A 20,472-nucleotide genomic window follows, 5' to 3' on the forward strand; every position below is an offset into this window, starting at 1 on the left:
GGGTGTTCTGTGGGGTTTTTTTTTCTTTCTGCACATTTGTCTCCTTTTTACTTTACTTCCCTGTTTTCTCACACCTTTCCCCTTCTCTGCCCTCATGAAAGTGGAGGACAACTTTAGCAAGGTTTTTTATTTTGTAGAAGAAAGTAATACAATGTTGAGTCTCTGACATTGAGCTAAGTGATGAGAAAGCTGTTTCTTTATCTGTTGGGGATTCTTCTAAGAAATTGTACCTTTTATTTTTTCAATGAATTTCACATTTTTGTGATTTATTTTATTAATAGGGCAATGTATTCCAAGATGCTGTCTTCAATCAAACAGTTACGATTATTGAAAGAGAGGATGGATTAGATGGAGAAACGTAAGTGAAAGTTGCAATGTGCAGGTAGATCTTGATCTCACATGTCAGGCCTGGAAAGCTTGCTCCTGTCAACATTTGTTTTAATAGCGAAAATGGACCTATAAATTTTGTGAAATCTGTATCTTAGGTGGTTCTTATAACTATTAACAGAGAGGAAGGATAGTTGAAACTGAAAAAAACTTTTAAAAAAGATAGCTGGCTTTCTGAACAACCCCTCTCCTAACTTCTTTTCTACCCCATGCTCATAAGCTGATCACCAGCCTCATCTAAGTTACATACCTCTTAAATCGCTGTTAAAAATATAAATTAGAAGATGTTATTATCTTGGAAACTGTGTTCTTCATGAATAATGATGAGTCATTTCTTACCGTATACATATATGTAATTGAGCAAAAGCAATTTTTAAATCAAATTATGCAAAATAATACTTGAGGGAGACAAAAGCTAATACAATTATTTTAACTGAGCTTGAGCTTGAGTATGACAAATAATAAAGTAATTTTATTTATTTTAGATCAGATACTTGATTTTTTTTTTTTTACTAATTGTTCTTAAAGATAAAAGTAAATTTGTGGAACTTACTACCTAGATGTAAATTGAATATAAAATATTTTCTTCCTTTGCCCCACAAGTTATTTGGAAAACTTACATTGTGTTAGAACTACAATTGTAATTAGTTGTGCTATTGTTTGAGGTAAAGCAGAATTCTAGTTTTAATTAGTTGTGTTTCTTATGAATTAAAGCCAGTTTGTTTTTTCTCCTTTTATATCAGAATCTTTATGTATATGTTCCTTGCTGGTCTTGGGCTGTTGGTGGTTGTTGGCCTTCATCAACTCCTAGAATCTAGAAAGGTAATTCTAGATGAATGACTCTTACAGTCATACATCAAAAGTTGTTATATACTGAGCATATTCTAGTTATTTGTGGCTTCTTGCTATCATTCTGAGTTTGTGTATTTACAGGTTTGTTGCACCTTAAAAAAATTTTTTTTTTATTGTTTATTTTTTGAGAGCAAGCATGAGTGGGGGAGGGGCAGAGAGACCGGAGAGAGAGAATCCCAGGCAGGCTCTGCACTGTCAGCACAGAGCCCGATGTGGGGCTCGAACTCAAAAACTATGACCTGAGCTGAGATCAAGAGTCAGGTGCTTAACCAACTGAACCACCCAGGCATCCCTGTTGTACCTTTTTAAAATAAAACTGGGGCACCTGGGTGGCTCATTTAAGTGTCCGACTCTTGATTTTGGCTCAGGTTACCATCTCATGGTTCTTCGTGAGATTGAGACCCATGTCCAGCTCTGCACTGGCAGAGCCTGCTTGGAATTCTCTCTGTCTCCCTTTCTGCCCCTCCCCTGCTCACATGTGCCCTCTCTCTTTTTCTCTCTGTCTCAAAATAAACATTAAAAAAAAATAAACTGAAGATGAGACCTTGGATATGTGACTGATTTGTTTAGACTTTCATATACATACAATTAGCGTCTTTGGCTACACCCTCCAGAATGATCTTTACCTTCTTATTGTAATTCTAAATCGTGCTAGAATTTTATTCTTTAAACTCAATAAGATTTCATTGTTCTGTTTACTATGCTTTTTCATGGATTTGTTACTCGTGAGCAACACAGATTTTAGGTTTGCTTTAATACTCTTAACTGTAAGGATAGCAATTACGTAAGTCTTTTCATTTGAAAAAGGAAGAATGAATTTGGCTGTATTCTGTCTAGCTTCTGCTTTCTTGTTAAGGTACTAAAGTGGCAACACTGAAGCGCCTGCTATAATCTTGGTTTCTCTTTCTCTGGATACAGTAGCTAATTCCATCACTGTATCTTTATCTCCCTGTCCTCCCTGCAAAAAACCAGAGCAACCCATATTATTGCTCTCAGTGGAAAATATAACACGATTTGTATCAGAGACAGTAAGTACTTCCTCTTTAAAAGAGAAATACTGGGGCGCCTGGGTGATGCAGTCAGTTAAGCGACCAACTTGATCTCGGCTCAGGTCACAATCTCACGGTTCATGAGTTCGAACCCCGCATCAAGCATCTGAGCTGATGGCACAGAGCCTGCTTGGGATTCTGTCTCTTCTTCTGTCTGTCCCTCCCCTACTTGTGCACTCCGACACACATTTTCTCTCTTAGTGAATAAACTTTAAAAAAATAAAATGTTCTTTATTTTAAAAATAATAAAAAAAAATAAAAGAAATACTTGGAGGGCACCTGGGTGACTCATTTGGTTAAGCTTGGCTCAGGTCATGATCTCATGGTTGTGGGTACTGTGTCGGACGTGGTGCCTGCTTTGGAATCTCTGTCTCCTCCTCTCTCTGCCCCTTTCCCCCCTACCCCCTAAAACAAACATTTAGGATAAAAAATAGAAGAGAAATACACAGGGCACCTGGGTGGCTCAGTTGGTTAAGCGCCTGACTCTTGATTTCGGCTCAGGTCATGATCTCGTGGTTTTAAGAGTGAGCTCCACGTTGAGCTCCGTGTTGGCCATGTAGAACCTACTTGGGATTTTCTCTCTCCCTCTCTCTCTGCCCCTCCTGTGAGCTCTCGCTCTCTCAAATAAATAAACTTAAAAAAAAAAGAGATGGGGCCCCTGGGTGGCTCAGTCAGTTAAGCACCTGACTTCAGCTCAGGTCATGATCTCACGGTTCACGAGAGCACAGCTCACGCTAGGCTGTGTGCTGACAGCTCAGCCTGGAGCCTGCTTCAGATTCTGTCTCCCTCTCTCTCTGCCCTCCTCTGCCCACACCCTGTGTCTCTGTCTCTCAAAAATGAATAAATGTTAAAAGTTTTTTTTTTTTTTAAAGAGAAATACTTAGTGCTCAAGTGTTAATTTCCATAACTTTATTTCCCACGTTTTCATGATAGCATTTTTGCTATAAATTTGTGTATTAGGTATAATGGCATCTTTAAATTTTTTTTTTTTTATTTGGATGAAGCCATTTTTTAGTTACCTTTCCGTGTATATAGTCTGGTTTCTGGACTGTATAACTAATACTCTTATGTAAATGGCTAGGTTTTTTTGTTTGTTTTAAGAGCAAGACTAAAGAAGGAATTGAATCACTTTCTTCCAAACAGTTTTGCTGCAAGTACTCCAGGGACAAAGTTTGAGGTTGTTGTTGGCTTAAATGAGATTTTATGTTCTTGTTTTGTTTTACCTGTGCCGTCTGTTTAAAAAGTGTGTTTAGGTAACAATGCAGCAATCTGCCTGCCTACATTGAATGTTTTAGTAATTATCTTGAATTTTGTTTGATGTAGAAAACTTATTCTTTAAAGTTCGTTTCCCAAAGAGAAAGAAAAATTGTATAAATAGAAGTTCTTGCTTGGTCCACCAGTTGTATAACAACATATGAAGCTTTATAGCAGAGGAAAAGGTCTTTAAAACCTGAAAACAAATAATTGTTGCAAAGATTTATTACTTATAATTTATTCTTTTTTTTTTTTAGTGTTTTATTTATTTTTGAGAGAGTGTACACACACACATGGGCGGAGGAGGGGCAGAGTGAGAGGGAGACAGGATCTGAAGAGGGCTCTGTGCTGACAGCAGAGAGCCCTGTGCAGGGCTTGAACTCACAAACTGTGCGATTGTGACCTGAGCCGAAGTCAAACACTTAACCCATTGAGCCACCCAAGTCCCCCCCCCTTATTGTTTATTCTTTATAATTAGTGTTAGACATGACTTTTTGTTTTAATTAATAAAATACTTAAGTAAGGGTATGTTTTTTAAAACTAAGATATATAAATTAGGTAACTTAATAGGTCTTTTTAAAATTACAGTGAACAACATGATAGAACTTCTTTAAAATGATGTTTTTATGCTTTTTTAGCGCAAGAGACCCATACAGAAGGTAGAAATGGGTACATCAAGTCAGAATGATGTTGACATGAGTTGGATTCCTCAGGAAACTTTGAATCAGATCAGTAAGTACTCTTATAAATGTGGCTGGAAATTTTTTCTCTTAAATGGAAATCAAATTAAGTATTTTAGATTTAAAAACACTTGGTCAATTCTACTTAACACTCATCTTTTCCATTACTTGTATAGAATCTAGTATAATATGATTAGTAAACACTTAAAAATTTTTTTTCTGAGTAGTATTTTTATGCTTTAATTTAGAATGCTTCCATATCTGCAGTTTAATCTACAAATGTGTGAATTCTCTGTATTCCTAATCTTTTCCTATCTCTTTTTTTCTGTTGCTTCAGTGCAGAGTAGAAGAGGTGAGGCAATTAATTTTTTTAATGGTGTTTGCTATGTATAGTTTTGGGGAGGTTGTATAGCATATGAATACAGTACATTTAATGAGTAATGGAACTTTTTTTTATAGCACTATACTTATGAGAAAAACTAACTACCCACTGCAGTTTGAAAGAATAAACCTAAAATATTGCTTGGTGGTTTACCTAACATATTTCAGCTTTATCACATATGCAATTAGTTAAAATATTAATCTTTATAGATATTTTTTCTTCAGCTGTAAATGGGCTTTAAAAAAAAAATTTATTGTAAAAGTAGTATGGCTTCATATTAAGAACAATAATAGGGGCATCTGGGTGGCTCAGTTGGTTAAGCATCCGACTCTTGATTTTGGCTCTGCTCATGATCTCACGGTTGGTGAGTTTGAGCTTCACATCGGGCCCTGCAATGTGAAGCCTGCTTGGGATTCTCTCTCTCCCCACCCCCCTGTGCCCCTACCCTGCTCACGTTCTTACAAAATAAATAAACTTAAGAAATTAAAACAAAACAAAAACCGTACAGAATGAAAAACTGAGATCACCTTCTCACTCCACTAATTTCTTTTTCTTTTTCTACAAGTAATTGTTATTCTAAGTATTTTCTGTACATTACCAGTGCATATGGCTATTGTTTCTGTGACTATTGTACACAGATGGCATAATGCTACGTGCACTGTACTAGAATCCCAAGTTTTCGTATGTTGGATATTTTTTTTTATGATACTTATTTACTTCATTGTTTTTAACAGCTGGATAGTATTCCTTTATATAAATGTGTCATGATAAATTGAACGTGTTCTCTGTTGAAGGATGTTTTAATTCCAGATTTTCATTCTTAATTTAAAACTATAATGAATATTTTTATGTAAATTTATGGGATAATTTATCATTTTTTTTTAATTGAGGTAATTGACATACAACATTATATTAGATTCAGATGTACAATGTAGTGATTCACTATTTGTATATATTGTGAAATGATCACAGTAAGTCTTGTTACTGGCCCCACACCGTTAAAAGTCTTTTTTTTCTTGTGATAAGAACTTTTAAGATGTTTAAATATACAATACAGTATTAACAACTATAGACACCATGGTATCCATTACACCCCCATAACTTATTTTAAAAAGCTGAAAGTTTGTGCCTTTTGACCCTCTTCTCCTTTCACTGACCCTGCTATCTGGGATAGATAATTCCTTAAAAGTAGAATAGTTAGGTCTAAGATTATATACATTTTTTTTAATGGAAAAAGCTCTTTCCCTCCCAAAAGATAGCGTCCATTTATGTTCTCAGCAGTGTACAACATTGCCTGTTTCTTTTCTACTCTCACGAGTCTTTCTCAGGCATTAAATATTATCAAATGTTTTAATCTGGTGGTATGATACAAAATGGGATCATTGTTTTTCATTGACAATTAAGAATGAGATTTGAGGGGCACCTGGGTGGCTCAGTCAGTTAAGCGTCTGACTTCAGCTCAGGTCATGATCTCACAGTGAGTGAGTTCGAGCCCTGCATCAGGCTTTGTGCTAACAGCTCAGAGCCTGGAACCTGCTTCAGATTCTGTGTCTCCCTCTCTCTCTCTGCTCCTCCCTGCTCACTCTCGCACGCTCTCTCTCTCTCAAAAATGATAAATAAACATTAAAAAAATTAATAAAAATTAAAAAGTAAGATTTGACTTCTTTATACATATATAGCCACTTATTTTTTTTGTGAATGAGCTATTTGTGTCCTTCCTGGATTTACAAATTGAATTGTTTTCATGTGTATTACTTTCAGGGAACGTTCTCTGTTGAAACATAATTATGGTAGGGTAGGTGCTTTATTAAAAGTGGGTACAAAGTAACAGCATAGGAGGGGCTTTCATTCTCTAGGAGAGAGTAGGAGAATCATTCATAAAAGTTGACTTTTGACCAACCAGAGTCTTGAGTTAGATGAGAAGGAATCTTCAGAGTTTTATGTGCTATGCCAAGGATTTGGCTTTTCTTCTTGGTAAAAGGCAGCCATCAGATACTTTGAAGCAGAGAAATAAACATTTATATTTTTAAAAGAAATTGTAATAGTTTTGTGGTGTATAGTTTAGCAAGCAGGAACTACTAGAAGTAGGGATACCGGTGAGATGAATTCCGTAAAACATCTGAGAAATCCTTAGGGCCTAAGCTGAAGCAGTAGTGATGCAGAGTAAAATAAACTGGAAAGATATTTCAGAATTGGAGGGAATTGGCCTTTGGGTGACTTTTTGGATGTTTTAGGGAGGAAGGAGGAAAAAGTACTTGTGAGTTTTAGGCATCTGGGTGGAAGATGATCCCATTAATGTTAGGGAATATAGGAAGAGCAGCGGACATGCATGAGGGGTGAGGAGTTGGAACTAGATCTGTTGAGTGTGAAAGCCCAGATAAGGATATCCAGTAAGCTATTTGAAAGTTGTATTTAGAGCACAGGTGGATCAAGATTTGGAGATGTTGATGGGTGCCTGGCTGGCTCAATAGGTGGAGCATGCAGCTCTTGATCTCAGGGTTGTAAGTTTGAGCCTCATGTTGGGTGTAGAGATTACTTAAAAATCTTAAGACAGGTGCCTGGGTGGCTCAGTCTGTTAAACATTCTACTCCTGATTTCTGCTCTACTCCTGATCTCCATGATCTCATGGTTCCTGAGTTCAAGCCCTGCAACAGGCTCAGCATTGAGAGTGCTGAGCCTGCTTGGGATTCCCTCTCCCTCTCCCTCTCCCTCTCCCTCTCCCTCTCCCTCTCCCTCTCCCTCTCCCTCTCCCTCTCCCTCTCCCTCTCCCTCTCCCTCTCCCTCATCCCCCTCGACCCCCCTCGACCCCCCCTTGACCCCCGTCGCCCCCCTCGCCCCCCTCCCCCTCTCAAAAATGAGTAAACTTGAAAATAAAGTCTTAGAAAAAAGATTTGAAGTCATTGAGTATATAGCATAGGTGGTAGCTGAGGTCCCATGAAATAATGTCTTTAAATTTAAATAAATCTTTAGATAACCTTTTCTCTTTAAGGACAAATTTTCCCCATTATCCTGACATTAGTTATAGCAAAAGATGGAATTGGGTTGTACAGTAGACTGTGGTATCTTTATAATGCATCAGAATTACTTGTAAAGTCTGGTATGTTAAAATACAGGCTCTTCAAAAGTAATTAAATTTTAAGTGTCTTACATGGAATTAGCTGAAACTAATTTGAAAAGTATTAAAAGTTATAATTAAAAACTAAAGTCACCGTAACAACTGTGGAGCCACCTCTCCAAAAGAATTCTTTCATGACAAATAGATTGGGAGAGTTAGTTTTATAATATCTTTCTTCCTGACATTATTATTCATGAGCTTTAAAGCTGAGAATGATTATACTTCAGATCATTGATAATTGTATTTTAATCAGCAAGTGTCAAGTATTTAGTCTTTCACAATACTCTGCTAGGTCATGAGTGGTATGTTAAAAAGAATATTACTGTTTTTTCAGAAGTTTACATTTCTACTTGAAAATAAAGCACATGTATGAAATATTTGAGTAATCCAAGGTAGTATATGATATGTGCTAGAAGGAGTTACATGGTACAGACAACTTACAAGTTAGGAAAGAGGACCATATGAGAATCTAGGGAAACCTTGTTGAAGGAAAGAATTGAACTGTTGAGTGCCTCCGTGTACTGGGCATTCACTCTGCAAGGTGAGGTGCTATCCCTCTATTTACTGATGAGACAGTGCTACTGAAGAAAAGTAACCTGCCAAGATCCACAGCTGGATTTGTCTCATTCTGAAGCCCACATACTTTTTCAGGAAGACTTAATACTCAAAGATGGGTAGAGTTGGGATGTCTAGGTGGCTCAGTTAAGCATCCAACTTCAGCTCATGATATCACGGTTTGTGAGTTCAAGCCCCAGCCGTGCTGACAGCTCAGAGGCCTGCTCTGGATTCTGTGTCTCCTTCTCTCTTTGCTCCCCCCCCAACCCCCGCTGCTTGTGCACGTTTTTTCTCTCTCTTTTTCTAAAAACTAAACATTAGAAAAAAATGTTAAAAATAAGTATATAAATAAAAATTAAAAAGGTGGGTAGAGTTAAAGTCACTAAATATTTTTTAGTACTTGTCTTTCTTCCTCAAACTCTGATTGTCCAGCTGAGTTTGTTTTAGGACCACGTCTTACTACCAAAAGACACTTGTATTATTCCTTCTCTTTTTCTTTTATTACTTATTTCTAAAAACAAAAATAATCCTTTTTAGTGTTTTTTTTAAGTTTTCATTGTTGTTTTTGGGGGTTTGTTTGTTTGTGTGTTTACTAATTTCTGCACCCAACATGAGACTTGAACTCACGACTCAGATCAAGAATTACATGCTCTTCTGACTGAGCCAGCCCAGGGCATCCCAATTATTTGCCCTTTTAGAGTGCAGGTTGTTTTTTTGTTTGTTTGTTTTCTATACAGATACAGTGACACACACTACCTCAAAAAAAATTTCAGTTTGCAAAGAAATAACCTTTTCCTGACAGAAATAACATCACATTTAAAGAATTATGAATTACTTTATTAATAATCATGTTGAAATTTCTTCAGTTGTTTCAAAAATACCTTTTATAGCTGGTTTTTCCAATATAGGATGATGCATTGCATCTGTTTGTTCTGTTTCTTAAGTCCTTTTTAATTTATAGCAGCTCAAGAGATGGCCGCTTGTCCTCTGGAAAAGGACTTCTCACACTTTATTTTTTTTAATTTTTTAAAGTTTATTTATTTTGAAAGAGAGAGAGAGTAAGCGTGTGAGCAGGGGAGGGGCAGAGAGAGAGAGGGAGAGAGAGAATCCCAAGCAGACTCCATGCTGTCAGCCCAAACCCAGGGCTTCCCAAACTTTGTGTGCAAGATCACTTGAAAATCTTAGAGTTGTCCTAGGGTGGGGCCTAAGTGTCAGTGTTCTAATAGGCTCCCAGATGATGCCAGTGCTGCTGACCCATTGATCACACTGAGGGAATGAGACTCTAAAAAATCCCTTGTTCCAGATTTCTCTGATTGTTTTCTCCTGGTGTGTTTTAGCTAACATTTCTTTTAACTTGGAAGACTAATCTATAGGTTTGATTAGATTTAGATTAATCATTTTTGGCTGATATGTCATAACTTAAAAGTACTTTTCCCTGTATCACATCAAGAAACTCTATCTGATTAGTGATGCTAAACTGAGCACTAGATTAGGGTGGTAGCCACATGATTGTTCCATGTAACCAGGATCGGATAGGTCTTTTTTGCTTGCAACCTAGAAGTTACCTGTATACTATCACTTTGACACGCACCAATGTCCAGTTCTCTAAACCATTCACCATTTGATATTCCTTTCCTGAATCAGTAATGTTTCAGAAGTTGTGATGATTTTTAATTGAAATTTGTTTAATTTTTACTAACTGCTATTGTTTTGTAAAGCTTTCTTTCATCAACTGGGACTTTTTGGTTACCTTAAAAGGACAATTCCTATTGAAAAAGCAGGCTAAATGCTTAATTCTTATCTTTATTTTCCAATTTTCAAAGAGTTGGTTTAAAAGCCATCCAAATGGTGACAGATGAGTTTTTCCTAATTCTCTCCTTTTTGACTATCATGTATAGACTCGGTTTTTCATAGAATCTGTGGATTTTAGTCAACTGTATTCTTTTTGATGCTCAAATTGTTAAGAGTTTTGACTACTGGTTGCCTTTTTGAACTACCTCCAATCTTACCCTTTTGTACTTTGAATGATCCCTTACTTGTTGGCTCAAGAAGATAATCTAGACATTTTGTACTTTTTCTACCTTAGGCATGGAGCAAGCTGTTTCTCCAAGGACCCCTGGATGATACTTAGAAATGAAAATCTGGACATTAGGGATGTCCTTGAAATTGGATGACATGGTTTCTAGGCCCATTCTGTGAACTGAGCTAGAAAATAGCTATTTTTTCAAATCCCAAATCATATTGATATTTTCAGTTCAATTTTTAATAATATTTTTACTTAATTTTGTATGCTTGTATTTCTCTTATACTTGGTTCCTTACAGCAGTAGTTCTCAAACTGTAGCCCTCCCCAGAACCACCTGAATTGCCTCTTCCCCTTGTTAGGCCCCACCCCCTAGAGTTTCCAATTGAGTAGGTCTGGGGTGAGGCCCAAGAATTTGCATATCTGTATTTTCAGGTGACTTTGAAGCTACTGGTCCAGACCATACTTTGAGAGCCACTCTTAGAACATGCTTTTCTCAGAGTAAAGGGGTTGAGACAAATGGAAGATACTTTAGGTTGAAAAAATAGCCATTTCTTTCAGAGATGGTACATGTACTTTGCATATTTGAGGATAAAATGGAGAACACCAAGAGAAACTTTGAAGATCATGGAGTAGGAGGTGTGCATGGAAGCAGAAGGTCTCTCAAGCTTTGAGGAATTACCTTTGGGGAGTGGTAGTGTGAGGACAAGCGAGTGTAAGGGGCCAGCATTTATTTTGGAAGATTTTTCTCCATCTCACCAGAACATGAAAGAGGGGTGTGGTTTTAAACAATTTGAGCCTGTTCCTAATAAGGTTTTTTTTTTTTTCTTTTTAATTTTTTTAACGTTTATTCATTTTTGAGAGAGCACAAGTAGGGGAGTGGCAGAGAGAGAGGGAGACACAGAATTGGAAGCAGGCTCCAGGCTCTGAGCTGTCAGCACAGAGCCCGATGAGGGGCTGGAATCCAGCAACTGCAAAGTCATGACCTGAGCCAAAGTTGGATGGTTAACCGACTGAGCCACTCAGGTGCCCCTCATAAGTTTTTTTATGAAGGGCAGGGTGGGCATTTTCAGATCGGGCCCATTTACTGAATATCATTAACATATTTTAGTGTTTTTTGTTTTTTCAGTTAACTGATTTTTTCATATACTTTAGGTTTTACTCTTAAAAGCTAAAATATTTTGATCTTAAATATTTTGTTGGATTTTTAAAAATAGTTTTTTAGGGTTTTGGGTAGGGAGGGTTGTAAGAGGGGGGTGTTTTTTCTTTGATGGCTGAAAAGCATCATTATACACATTAGTTATTGTTTTTTAGCGAAGTAAAATGCTGCTCTCTAGGCTGTTAAGGTATTTGGAGCCATTTTCCCAAAAGCTGAATGTTTTTAGGCCACTATCTTAACTCTGTTTCTCATTTATATGCTTCTTTTTAAATTTTTTGTTAATGTTATTTGTTTTTGAGAGAGGGCAGGTGGGGGAGGGGCAGAGAGAGAGAGGAAGACACAGAATTCAAAGGCTCCAGGCTCTGAGCTGTCAGCACAGCCCAATGCGGGGCTCGAACCCACAAATGGTTTGATTATGACCATAGCTGAAGTCGGATGCTTAACCAACTGAGCCACCTAGGCACCCTCTCATTTATCTGCCTCTTAACTTTGATGTGCTAGGTAGGTGATGGAGGTCTTTAGACTTGAGACTCCATTAAGCTGAGTTGGCTGCCTTACTGGAGTCAGATTGTTGTGTGTTGAAATAGGCATTGCAGTTGCTCTGAGGCACTTTTTCCTGTATTCTCATATTTAAAACCCTGCTGCAGGTGGTTGAAATTGTTAGAAGTCAGTAATCACCACTGCACATCTGCATAGTAACAGCTGTATTTGCACAGATGGCTGTTAGATTCTAAAGTACTTTTTGAATCAAATGTCACATTCAGCATATTGTTTATTTTAAAATATTATCTAGGGGTTCGTGGGTGGCTCAGTTCTTTAAGCATCTGACTTCAGCTCAGGTCATGATCTCACAGTTCGTGAGTTCAAGCCTCACATTGGGGTATGTGCTGACAACTCAGAGCCTGGAGCCTGCTTCGGATTCTTCTCTCTGTCTCTCTCTCTCTCCCCCCCCCCCCTCCTCCTCCCTCCCACTCTCTCTCTCTTTCCCCCTCCCCTGCTCGCACTCTCTCTCTCTCTCAAAAATAAATTTAAAAAAGAAACAAAATATTATCTAGTAATTGGTCAGTTGTCTGAAGGCAGTAGTTTAGTCTGACCTTTCTGAAATCTGATGAAAGTTGTAGACTTCTTCAGAAAAATGCTTCTGTGCTCAGTTTTAGGTGAGTTGAGCCTCCCCAAATGCATCATTAACTAACCTGTTTTAATAAAGTACTGAGATCAGTTTTCACGTGATTTGTAGACTCAGTCTTAATATTTCATAGTCACTAACATTTAAGCACATTTTAGAAAAAATTTAGTTGCTAAATATTCTCGATAAACATTTATTATATATTTTAAAAATATGGTGATCTGGTAATTTTAGAAAATAAAAATTAAGATATTGTAGGTGGATTTTTTTTTTCATACCATTCTTCATGAAATGCTTACAAATGAACCCCATACTTTGGTGTTAAATACCTTTTTTTTTTAAGCTGTATAAATAATTATAATTTGTAACATATTCCCCAAAGAGCTTATCTTCCTAATATGTATGCAAAGGGCTCCTAGAAAATAAAAAGGGTAGTGGTCAGAGAGAAGACAGCTTTTTTAAAGAAACATAGGTGATGCTTACTGGTTGGACATAGAGAGACACCACCAATTTAGCTATTGTTTAGTAGACTCCACTAAGAATCTAATGTAAGAGATAAAGAGAGGGATGCCTGGGTGGCTCAGTCAGTTAAGTGTCCAGCTCTTGATTCTGGTTCAGGTCATGATCTCACAGCTTGTGAGTTGTAGCCCTGCATCAGGCTCTGCACTGGCAGTGTGAAGCCTGCTTGGGCTTCCCTCTTTCCCTCTCTGCCCCTCCCCTCCCATGTGCACACCTGCTCTCAAAGTAAATTAACATTGTAAAAAAGGAGATAAAGAGAAAAAAGTACAAAGATAATACTTAGGTGTGCAGGATGGTTTTGGTATTGATCATCTGTCTAAAAATTTCCTTTAATCTGCTGCTGCTTCCAGGAAAATGTATGAAATTGCCAAAAATTATGCAAACTGCATGGCTACATTTATAAATATTAATTTGTAACCAATATACATGTTTTTGAGCTGCAAACTTCATACCTCTTACAGTATTTCTAAAGTGTTTACTTATGCATGTATAAACATATTCATTGTAGAGTTTAAGAAGATTATACTTGGTGGCTTCAGTATTCTAGTAACCAAGATTAGGTCTTTTCCCATCCTGATAGCACAAAGTTTTGTTTTAATTGAGTTACTTCTTGAAGGATTATCTTAAAGGTTATTTTAAAAACCTATACTAGATCAGAAGCATTTATTATTAGGGTATTTTTGCATGTGTGTGTGTGTTTTCTTTTTTTAACTTAGTGGTAAAGCTGAAGGAAAATGCTTTTTAAAGGTCTTTTGAATCCATTGTACTTAAAATAAGCAAGTTAAAAACTTTCTCTTTTCTTCCAGATAAAGCTTCACCAAGAAGGTTGCCCAGGAAACGGGCACAGAAGAGATCAGTGGGATCTGATGAGTAAATGTTCCTTTGTGCAACAATTCAGTCTTTACTTAACCTGCCCTAATGTTTTTCGGCCTGATGGGAATTAGTGCAGAGAAGCCATATCACCATAGAAGGCAACTACTACTTATGTGTGGACTGAGCAATCAGAGTCTGTGGCGATAATATTACTGAAAATGCACTGCATTCATTTTTCTAAAGTAACAAATTTGGTTTTTTTTTAAGCCATTAAAATCTATGTGTGTGCGTGTGTATGTATGTGAGCAGTTGGTCTTACCAGAATCATTGTTGAACTACCTGAAGCATGCCTTTAGAATACTGAATATAATGATGTTGTCTCTTTTTGACATTTTCTGATATTTCCCCCCAAAACTTAATGAATATTTGTCCAATATGATTGTAGATGTCCTGCTTTTAGACTGTTTTAAAGGAAACTGTTTTTTAGAATTGCTCAAATCCCAGTTGATGGCACAAATTACTGTTTTGTTCTTGTTGCTGTTTTACAACTAGTATTCTAAAGGCACACACAGGAGTAGCTGCTTTTTAGCAATAGAATTGTTTTGGTATTTTTGCTGCTGTTTACTATAATGCGCACCTTCAGAAAACTTCCCAAATGAGTCCAAGGAATTTGGGGATTTCTAGCAACAAAATTGTGAAGCATGAGAAATCTGCTGATTTTGATATATAAAACCAGCCCCACCCTCTTTTTGTTTTTATTTTTGTTTTTACAAAAAAAAAATGGTACATTTGTGGGAACTGAGTTGTGTTATCCATCGTTTTCTCTCTGACCCAAGAGGTAGCTCTGCAGTGATTTTAGACCTCTTTAAGTTGTCGTTTTGTTTTTTTTAAGAGATCATTTTTCCCCCCTTAATTAGAAGTATCTTGCTTTTAGAAAAATTGCCTTGGTCTACAGACTAAGCAAAAAGTCAGTTTATAGGGGCAGAGATATATTACAAGTAATACTAATCTGTTAAAAAAAGATGAGTTGGTTATTTTTTTAAGTAGTTAACCAGTTGGTTCTTATCTAATCTTTTGGGTATTTTGGTTGTTCAGAAGCATTTATTTTTTTAGTTAATCTAAAGAATTCCAAAGTTTTAAGCACTTAAGATCTCAACCAAAAGTAAATTGGATTTCATAAAACCCTATTAGAGTCAGTTTTGTCATAGGTAGTAAATAAAGTTTGGCATTATTGTCAGACTGGAAAAAGGGTAAAGTAAAATAGATGAACAAATTAAGAAGCTTTTCCTCTCTGTCTTTAAGCCATAATCTCCCACATATATTTCGTAAGGAAATGGTAAATGAAATTCTAGTGGCTGTTTAATTCCTGATCGGTCTTTATTACAATGAACTGACCTCTCCTCCCCTCTTCATTATAATCCCCACTCACATCCATGCAAAACAACAGCAAAACAAGACACACAGACAAAAAAATCTTTCCAGGTTCTTTAAGTATTTAAACATCTGAGCCAAAGCCAGAATAGAATAGAAGTTACTGTATAGTTGTTAATCATTTTGCAAGTAGGGGCTAAGGTGTCAAATTATCTATATTGGCATTGCTGAACTATAAACTTTCTATACCTGTAATATAAAGTGTTTGAGTTTTTAATTGGGCTGTATGATCAATAGCTTATTTTGAAAAAGCTCTATGAGCTGTAAAAACTGCATGTTTTTTGTTTAATGTAATATAGGAGACCCTCCACCTTCTCAAGGAATATATTCCAAAACATTGTTTTGTGAATTTCTAAGTTTGTGAAACTACTAGAACATAATGCGGTGAGGTGTAATTACAAAATTTAAATGGCTTCTAGAGAGTTTTATTGACTACTTGGTGATACTTAGGCAGTGGCAAAGCTACACTGAGTTACAGATGCCAGCCCTTCAGCCTCCTAAGTAATTTGCCTTACATACTAGCCTTTCCACTGCTGAGGTTCTGATCAGTGCCTCAGAAATCATTTGTCATGTTTCATTTTTTAGCATAGATTGGGAACAGTTGAAATCCTTTAAATCCTCAGCTGCCAGGGGTCTTCTATAGTATCAGTATGTGTTTAGCAGAAACTAACTCCATAATGAATGGAATTCAATTCCACACATGGTTTGTTCAAGCACACTTAATAAGTAGCCTATTTTTTAAATGTCTTTTTTAAATGTAAATATTTGGATGAAGTTTTTAAAGTTTGTTTTGATATATTCATTTGCTACACCAACCATGGTTTCAGAATTCACCTTTTGAGCAAATTGGTTTCAGAATCTGTAAAATGAACCAAGAATCTTGTATATCAAACCTGTTACCCAGACATGTGAGAATAATGTGTTCATAAAGCATGGATCTCGCTTTGGTTGTATAGCTTCATTCATTCATTTCATGGTCTCACATAGTGACTTTTAAGACTCCCCCTGCCTTCTTGAACCCTCTGAGGTGTTGTCTGAGGAGGGGCGGGGTGGGGTGGGAATGGGACCTGCAAGGTCCTGAGGAAGATAGAACTCAGAAGAAAAGGAACATGGGCTTGGTTTTAGTGAAGTTTTTAATTTCATATAAGCTTCAGAAAATAGCTTTGTGGAAGCTATTTTCCACAAAGGCAAATTTAGATCTTAAAACATTAAAAAGTCCACTGCCTGAAGCATGTATTTGCAGTGCATCAGCCTGTACTTGTATTTGCCTCTGTTAAGGAATAGTTAATGGTGAAAATATGACATTGAAATCTTTAATGACTGTTACTTCGGAGGTATAGTAGTAGGTAAATGTAATAATATGCAAGTCTCATATAGCATTCATCTTTTGTGGAAGAAAAAAGGTACTTGGTTAGTGCATTTAAATAATGCAGTTTGTTTTTTTTAACCTTGAACTTGGCAATACACATCATCTCTCACCAAGATTTTGGTAGGTTACAGTCCTTGGGTTTTCAGTCTTCATTTTAGTTCCAAAATTAGATTTTAGCTTAAATTTAAACATTTAAATCTGTATTTTCAAATATACTTGAAGTAATTTGCCACACTTTTGGACCACATCACTTACAGCTGTAAAATCAGTACATTTGCTCTCATTTTACTAAATAAAATCCTACTTGGAACATCTCCACCTTAGTGAAGAGCAGCCTGACATGTCAACCCCTTACTCTTAATTAGCATAAGTGGAATAGGATATTGGGAAGAAAGAAGAAAACTTACCTGACCTGCAGACATCTAAACAGTTTCTTTAGGGGCTCTTATGAACTTTACCAGTTAGTATTTGTAGGATTTTTTTTTTTTATTTATACAAAAGCCTGAACTTTTGTAGTAACTAATTACGTAATCTGGAGTTTGCCCTTTTTTACATTTTGGAATTATCTGGGAATATGGCTCTGAAGCTCAGGTACCATTTAATGTAGCTGCTTTTTTAAAGGCAGTAGGAAAGGAATTCACTTATTAAACATCAGTGATGGACTGTCCTCTTGGGCCTTTCCATTCATCATCTAATAAACCTTCAGAACAACTCCCTGAGGGAAGATGATTCTCATTTTTATAAAGGGGGAAAAACCAAACCCTGAATTTAAGTAGCTTGCTCAAGGCGTTATGTATTGAATTTAGATTCAGAACTTTTTCTGAAACTCCCACATTCTTTCCCCTGACCCATGTTTAAGATGGAATTTTATAAAACCAAGCATTTGGGCAGATTCAGCAACCAGAAAGTTCCAAAAAACTCAATACTGAATGTATTATGTCTATGCTATTATGTCTATACTATACAATAGTATATAAATGCCATTCAACTCTAGAATGCTGTAAAACCCCAGAATCTTCTCAGCTGTTATATGTCGATTTGTGCATTAGTTTGTGATGTTTTTGAAATTTTTATATGATGATTCAGTTATTCACAATACCCTATTTAATCTTAGTTAATGACACCTCTTAAATGTACTCCTGAGTAACAAAATCATGGTCTTTAAAGACGTTTTCTTTAAGATTTGACGGGATTTTCAAGTTTTAAGGGGTAGAAGATTCATCTTTGTGTAAAGAGATGAGGATGAGGGGCTTGTGTGTGTTTCAGTCAGTTAAGTGTCTCTTGATTTCGGCTCAGATCATGATCTCACAGTTTTGAGATAGAGTCCCCACATCAGGTTCCTAGGTGGACAGTGGAGCCTAACTTAAGATTCTCTCGCTGCACCTCACCTATTTGCATGCATGTACTCTCAAAACAAAACAAACAAACAAATGAAAGTGAATTACAGTTGACCTTTGACTAATGGGTTTGAAAGGTAGGGTCCACTTATATGTGGATTTTTTTCAATAAATAGTGCTGTAAATGTATTTCCTCTTACCGTTTTCTGTAAATTTAATGTTTTATTTTTTTATTTTTTTTTAATTTTTTTTTTTTAATGTTTATTTATTTTTGAGACAGAGACAGAGCATGAGCAGGGAAGGGGCAGAGAGGGAGGGAGACACAGGATGTGAAGCAGGCTCCAGGCTCTGAGCTGTCAGCACAGAGCCCGACGCGGGGCTTGAACTCACGGACTGTGAGATCATGACCTGAGCCGAAGTCAGATGCTTAACGGACTGAGCCACCCAGGCACCCCTTTTAATGTTTTATTTTTGAGAGAGACAGTGTATGAGTGGGGCAGGGGCAGAGAGGGAGGCACAGAATCTGAAGTAGGCTCCAGGCTCTGAGCTGTCAGCAGAGAGCCTGACATGGGGCTTGAACCCACAAACTGAGATCATGAGCTAGAGTCAGATGCTTAACTGACTGAGCCATCCAGGCGCCCCTCCTCTTATGATTTTCTTAACCTTTTTTCTAAAGCTTTATTACAGGGATATAGTATGTAATATACAAATATATGTTAATTGATTATATTATTGGTAAGGGTTCTGGTCAGCAGTAGGCTGATTAGTACTTAATTTTGGCAGATATTTTGGAGTTAAGTTTTTGGAATTACTCAAAAGGTATATGTGAATTTTTTAATGCATGGGAATTGGCAACCCAAACCCTGCATTCAGGGGTGAGCTATTCATTCTTGGGTTATACAAGTACACAAAATTGGGATTGTAGGTTAGGCTTGTGTCTTCTATCTATTCAAGTAGGGATTTTGCTTAGTGGGCATCATGGAGCATTAAAAAGAAAATCCCATGTCCTCTAGAAAACATGAAGGACAGCCCGTATGTAGACTTCTGTTGTAGTACCTATGTCAGTTTATCACTGTGTTGCTTTTCCCTCTGCTAGACTGAGTTCCGCATCTTGTTTGCCTTTTATCCCCAATTTCTAGCTTGCAGTTGTCATGTGGGAACCACAAGGTTTAAAGAAAGTATGAGAAAGTGTGGGCCAATTTTCATTTGTCAACTCTTCCATGGGATTGTGTTCAGAGGTATTTCTGGTGATAACCCAATATCATTGGCAATTGTCAGGTTGAACAAGGACAGATGGTATGGTATGCTAGCGTTGGGATTAGGGTGTGGTCCACCATGGCCACTAGCCAATGGTGGCCTTGAGAAAGCAGCTCATCTCTGAAGTCTTGATGTGTTCTTTTTAAATTGAGAGATACTCGAAGTGTCAGTCCCAAATTGTCTGATTGTGTTACCTACGAACCCTTACTTAATACAGTATTATTAAATGATTCTTCATAAATTTTGTTGACTTAGCAAAATGAAAAAGAACTAAGGTACAGAATGGACTGCCTAGAGGCTGCCTGAGGTTCGAATCCTACCTCTCTTAATTGGAGCAAGTCGTATCACCTCATTGGGTTCAGTTTTGGGTACCGACCTTTTGGAGTTGTTAGCAGTTCAGAACAACATAGCCTAGCACACCAGAAGCTATGGAAGTGATTGCTGCTGCTGTCACAAAGCGCCACGCTGTTAACGTCCCATAATTCGTATGCGCAGTGGTGTACCTGGCACTTTTTGGACTTCTCTGTGGAGTAATATAGTTAAATCTGTATGGGAAAGCTAAATCCTGTTGGTTTTTTAAGCTAAAGAGTGAAAGTCTTAAGACGGACATGTAATGTGGCCAGCGCTCCACATTTAACAGTGAACCAGAGTAGTGGGGCTGGCACTGGGAGTGCTGTTGTAATCTCTTAGAGCCTGCACATCAAGCTGAGAATTCTGTCTTTCAGAACCCTTGGAGTGGCTACAGGTTTTCCAGTGGTGGCAGTGCTTTTCAAAACATTTTTGAAAGCCCTCAGAATTTCTTTGAGCTTCACACCGAGCCACCCAAAGAAAATCAGTCATGTTTGTGTATCTTCAGAAATCTATTTGATCATCCGTTTTACATTTGTCAAAATAGGTGCTCAGGCTCCAAAAGCATTTTAGAAAGGGGTAGGAGAAATATTTTCGTCAAGAATAGTGTTCAGATTGAGCGAATATATATATATATATATATATATATATATATATATATATATATATACATACACACACACACACATATATATACACACATATGTATGTATATATGCACACATGTATATATGTGTGTACATATATATGTATATACACACACATATACACATGTAGATATATACACACACACACACACACACACACACACACACAT

The 20,472-nt window shown here is 37.0% G+C and overlaps 1 protein-coding gene across 2 annotated transcripts in view; it reads left to right on the forward strand.

The window, feature by feature from the left end:
- The window catches only part of SSR1 (signal sequence receptor subunit 1), a 47,105-nt gene that overhangs the window by 9,901 nt on the left and 16,732 nt on the right, over positions 1–20,472 (forward strand). Inside the window, exons 5-8 of one of the 2 annotated variants that reach the window (XM_058733091.1) lie at positions 282–358; positions 1,131–1,209; positions 4,181–4,274; positions 13,907–13,970. In XM_058733091.1, coding sequence (XP_058589074.1) covers positions 282–358; positions 1,131–1,209; positions 4,181–4,274; positions 13,907–13,970 — 314 coding nt within the window. Of the gene's footprint in view, positions 1–281; positions 359–1,130; positions 1,210–4,180; positions 4,275–13,906; positions 16,288–20,472 lie in introns of those variants that run through there. The other variant, XM_058733092.1, reaches the window with a different exon arrangement.

The sequence above is a fragment of the Neofelis nebulosa genome, chromosome 6, assembly GCF_028018385.1.
Source record: "Neofelis nebulosa isolate mNeoNeb1 chromosome 6, mNeoNeb1.pri, whole genome shotgun sequence".
NCBI classification, from domain to species: domain Eukaryota; kingdom Metazoa; phylum Chordata; class Mammalia; order Carnivora; family Felidae; genus Neofelis; species Neofelis nebulosa.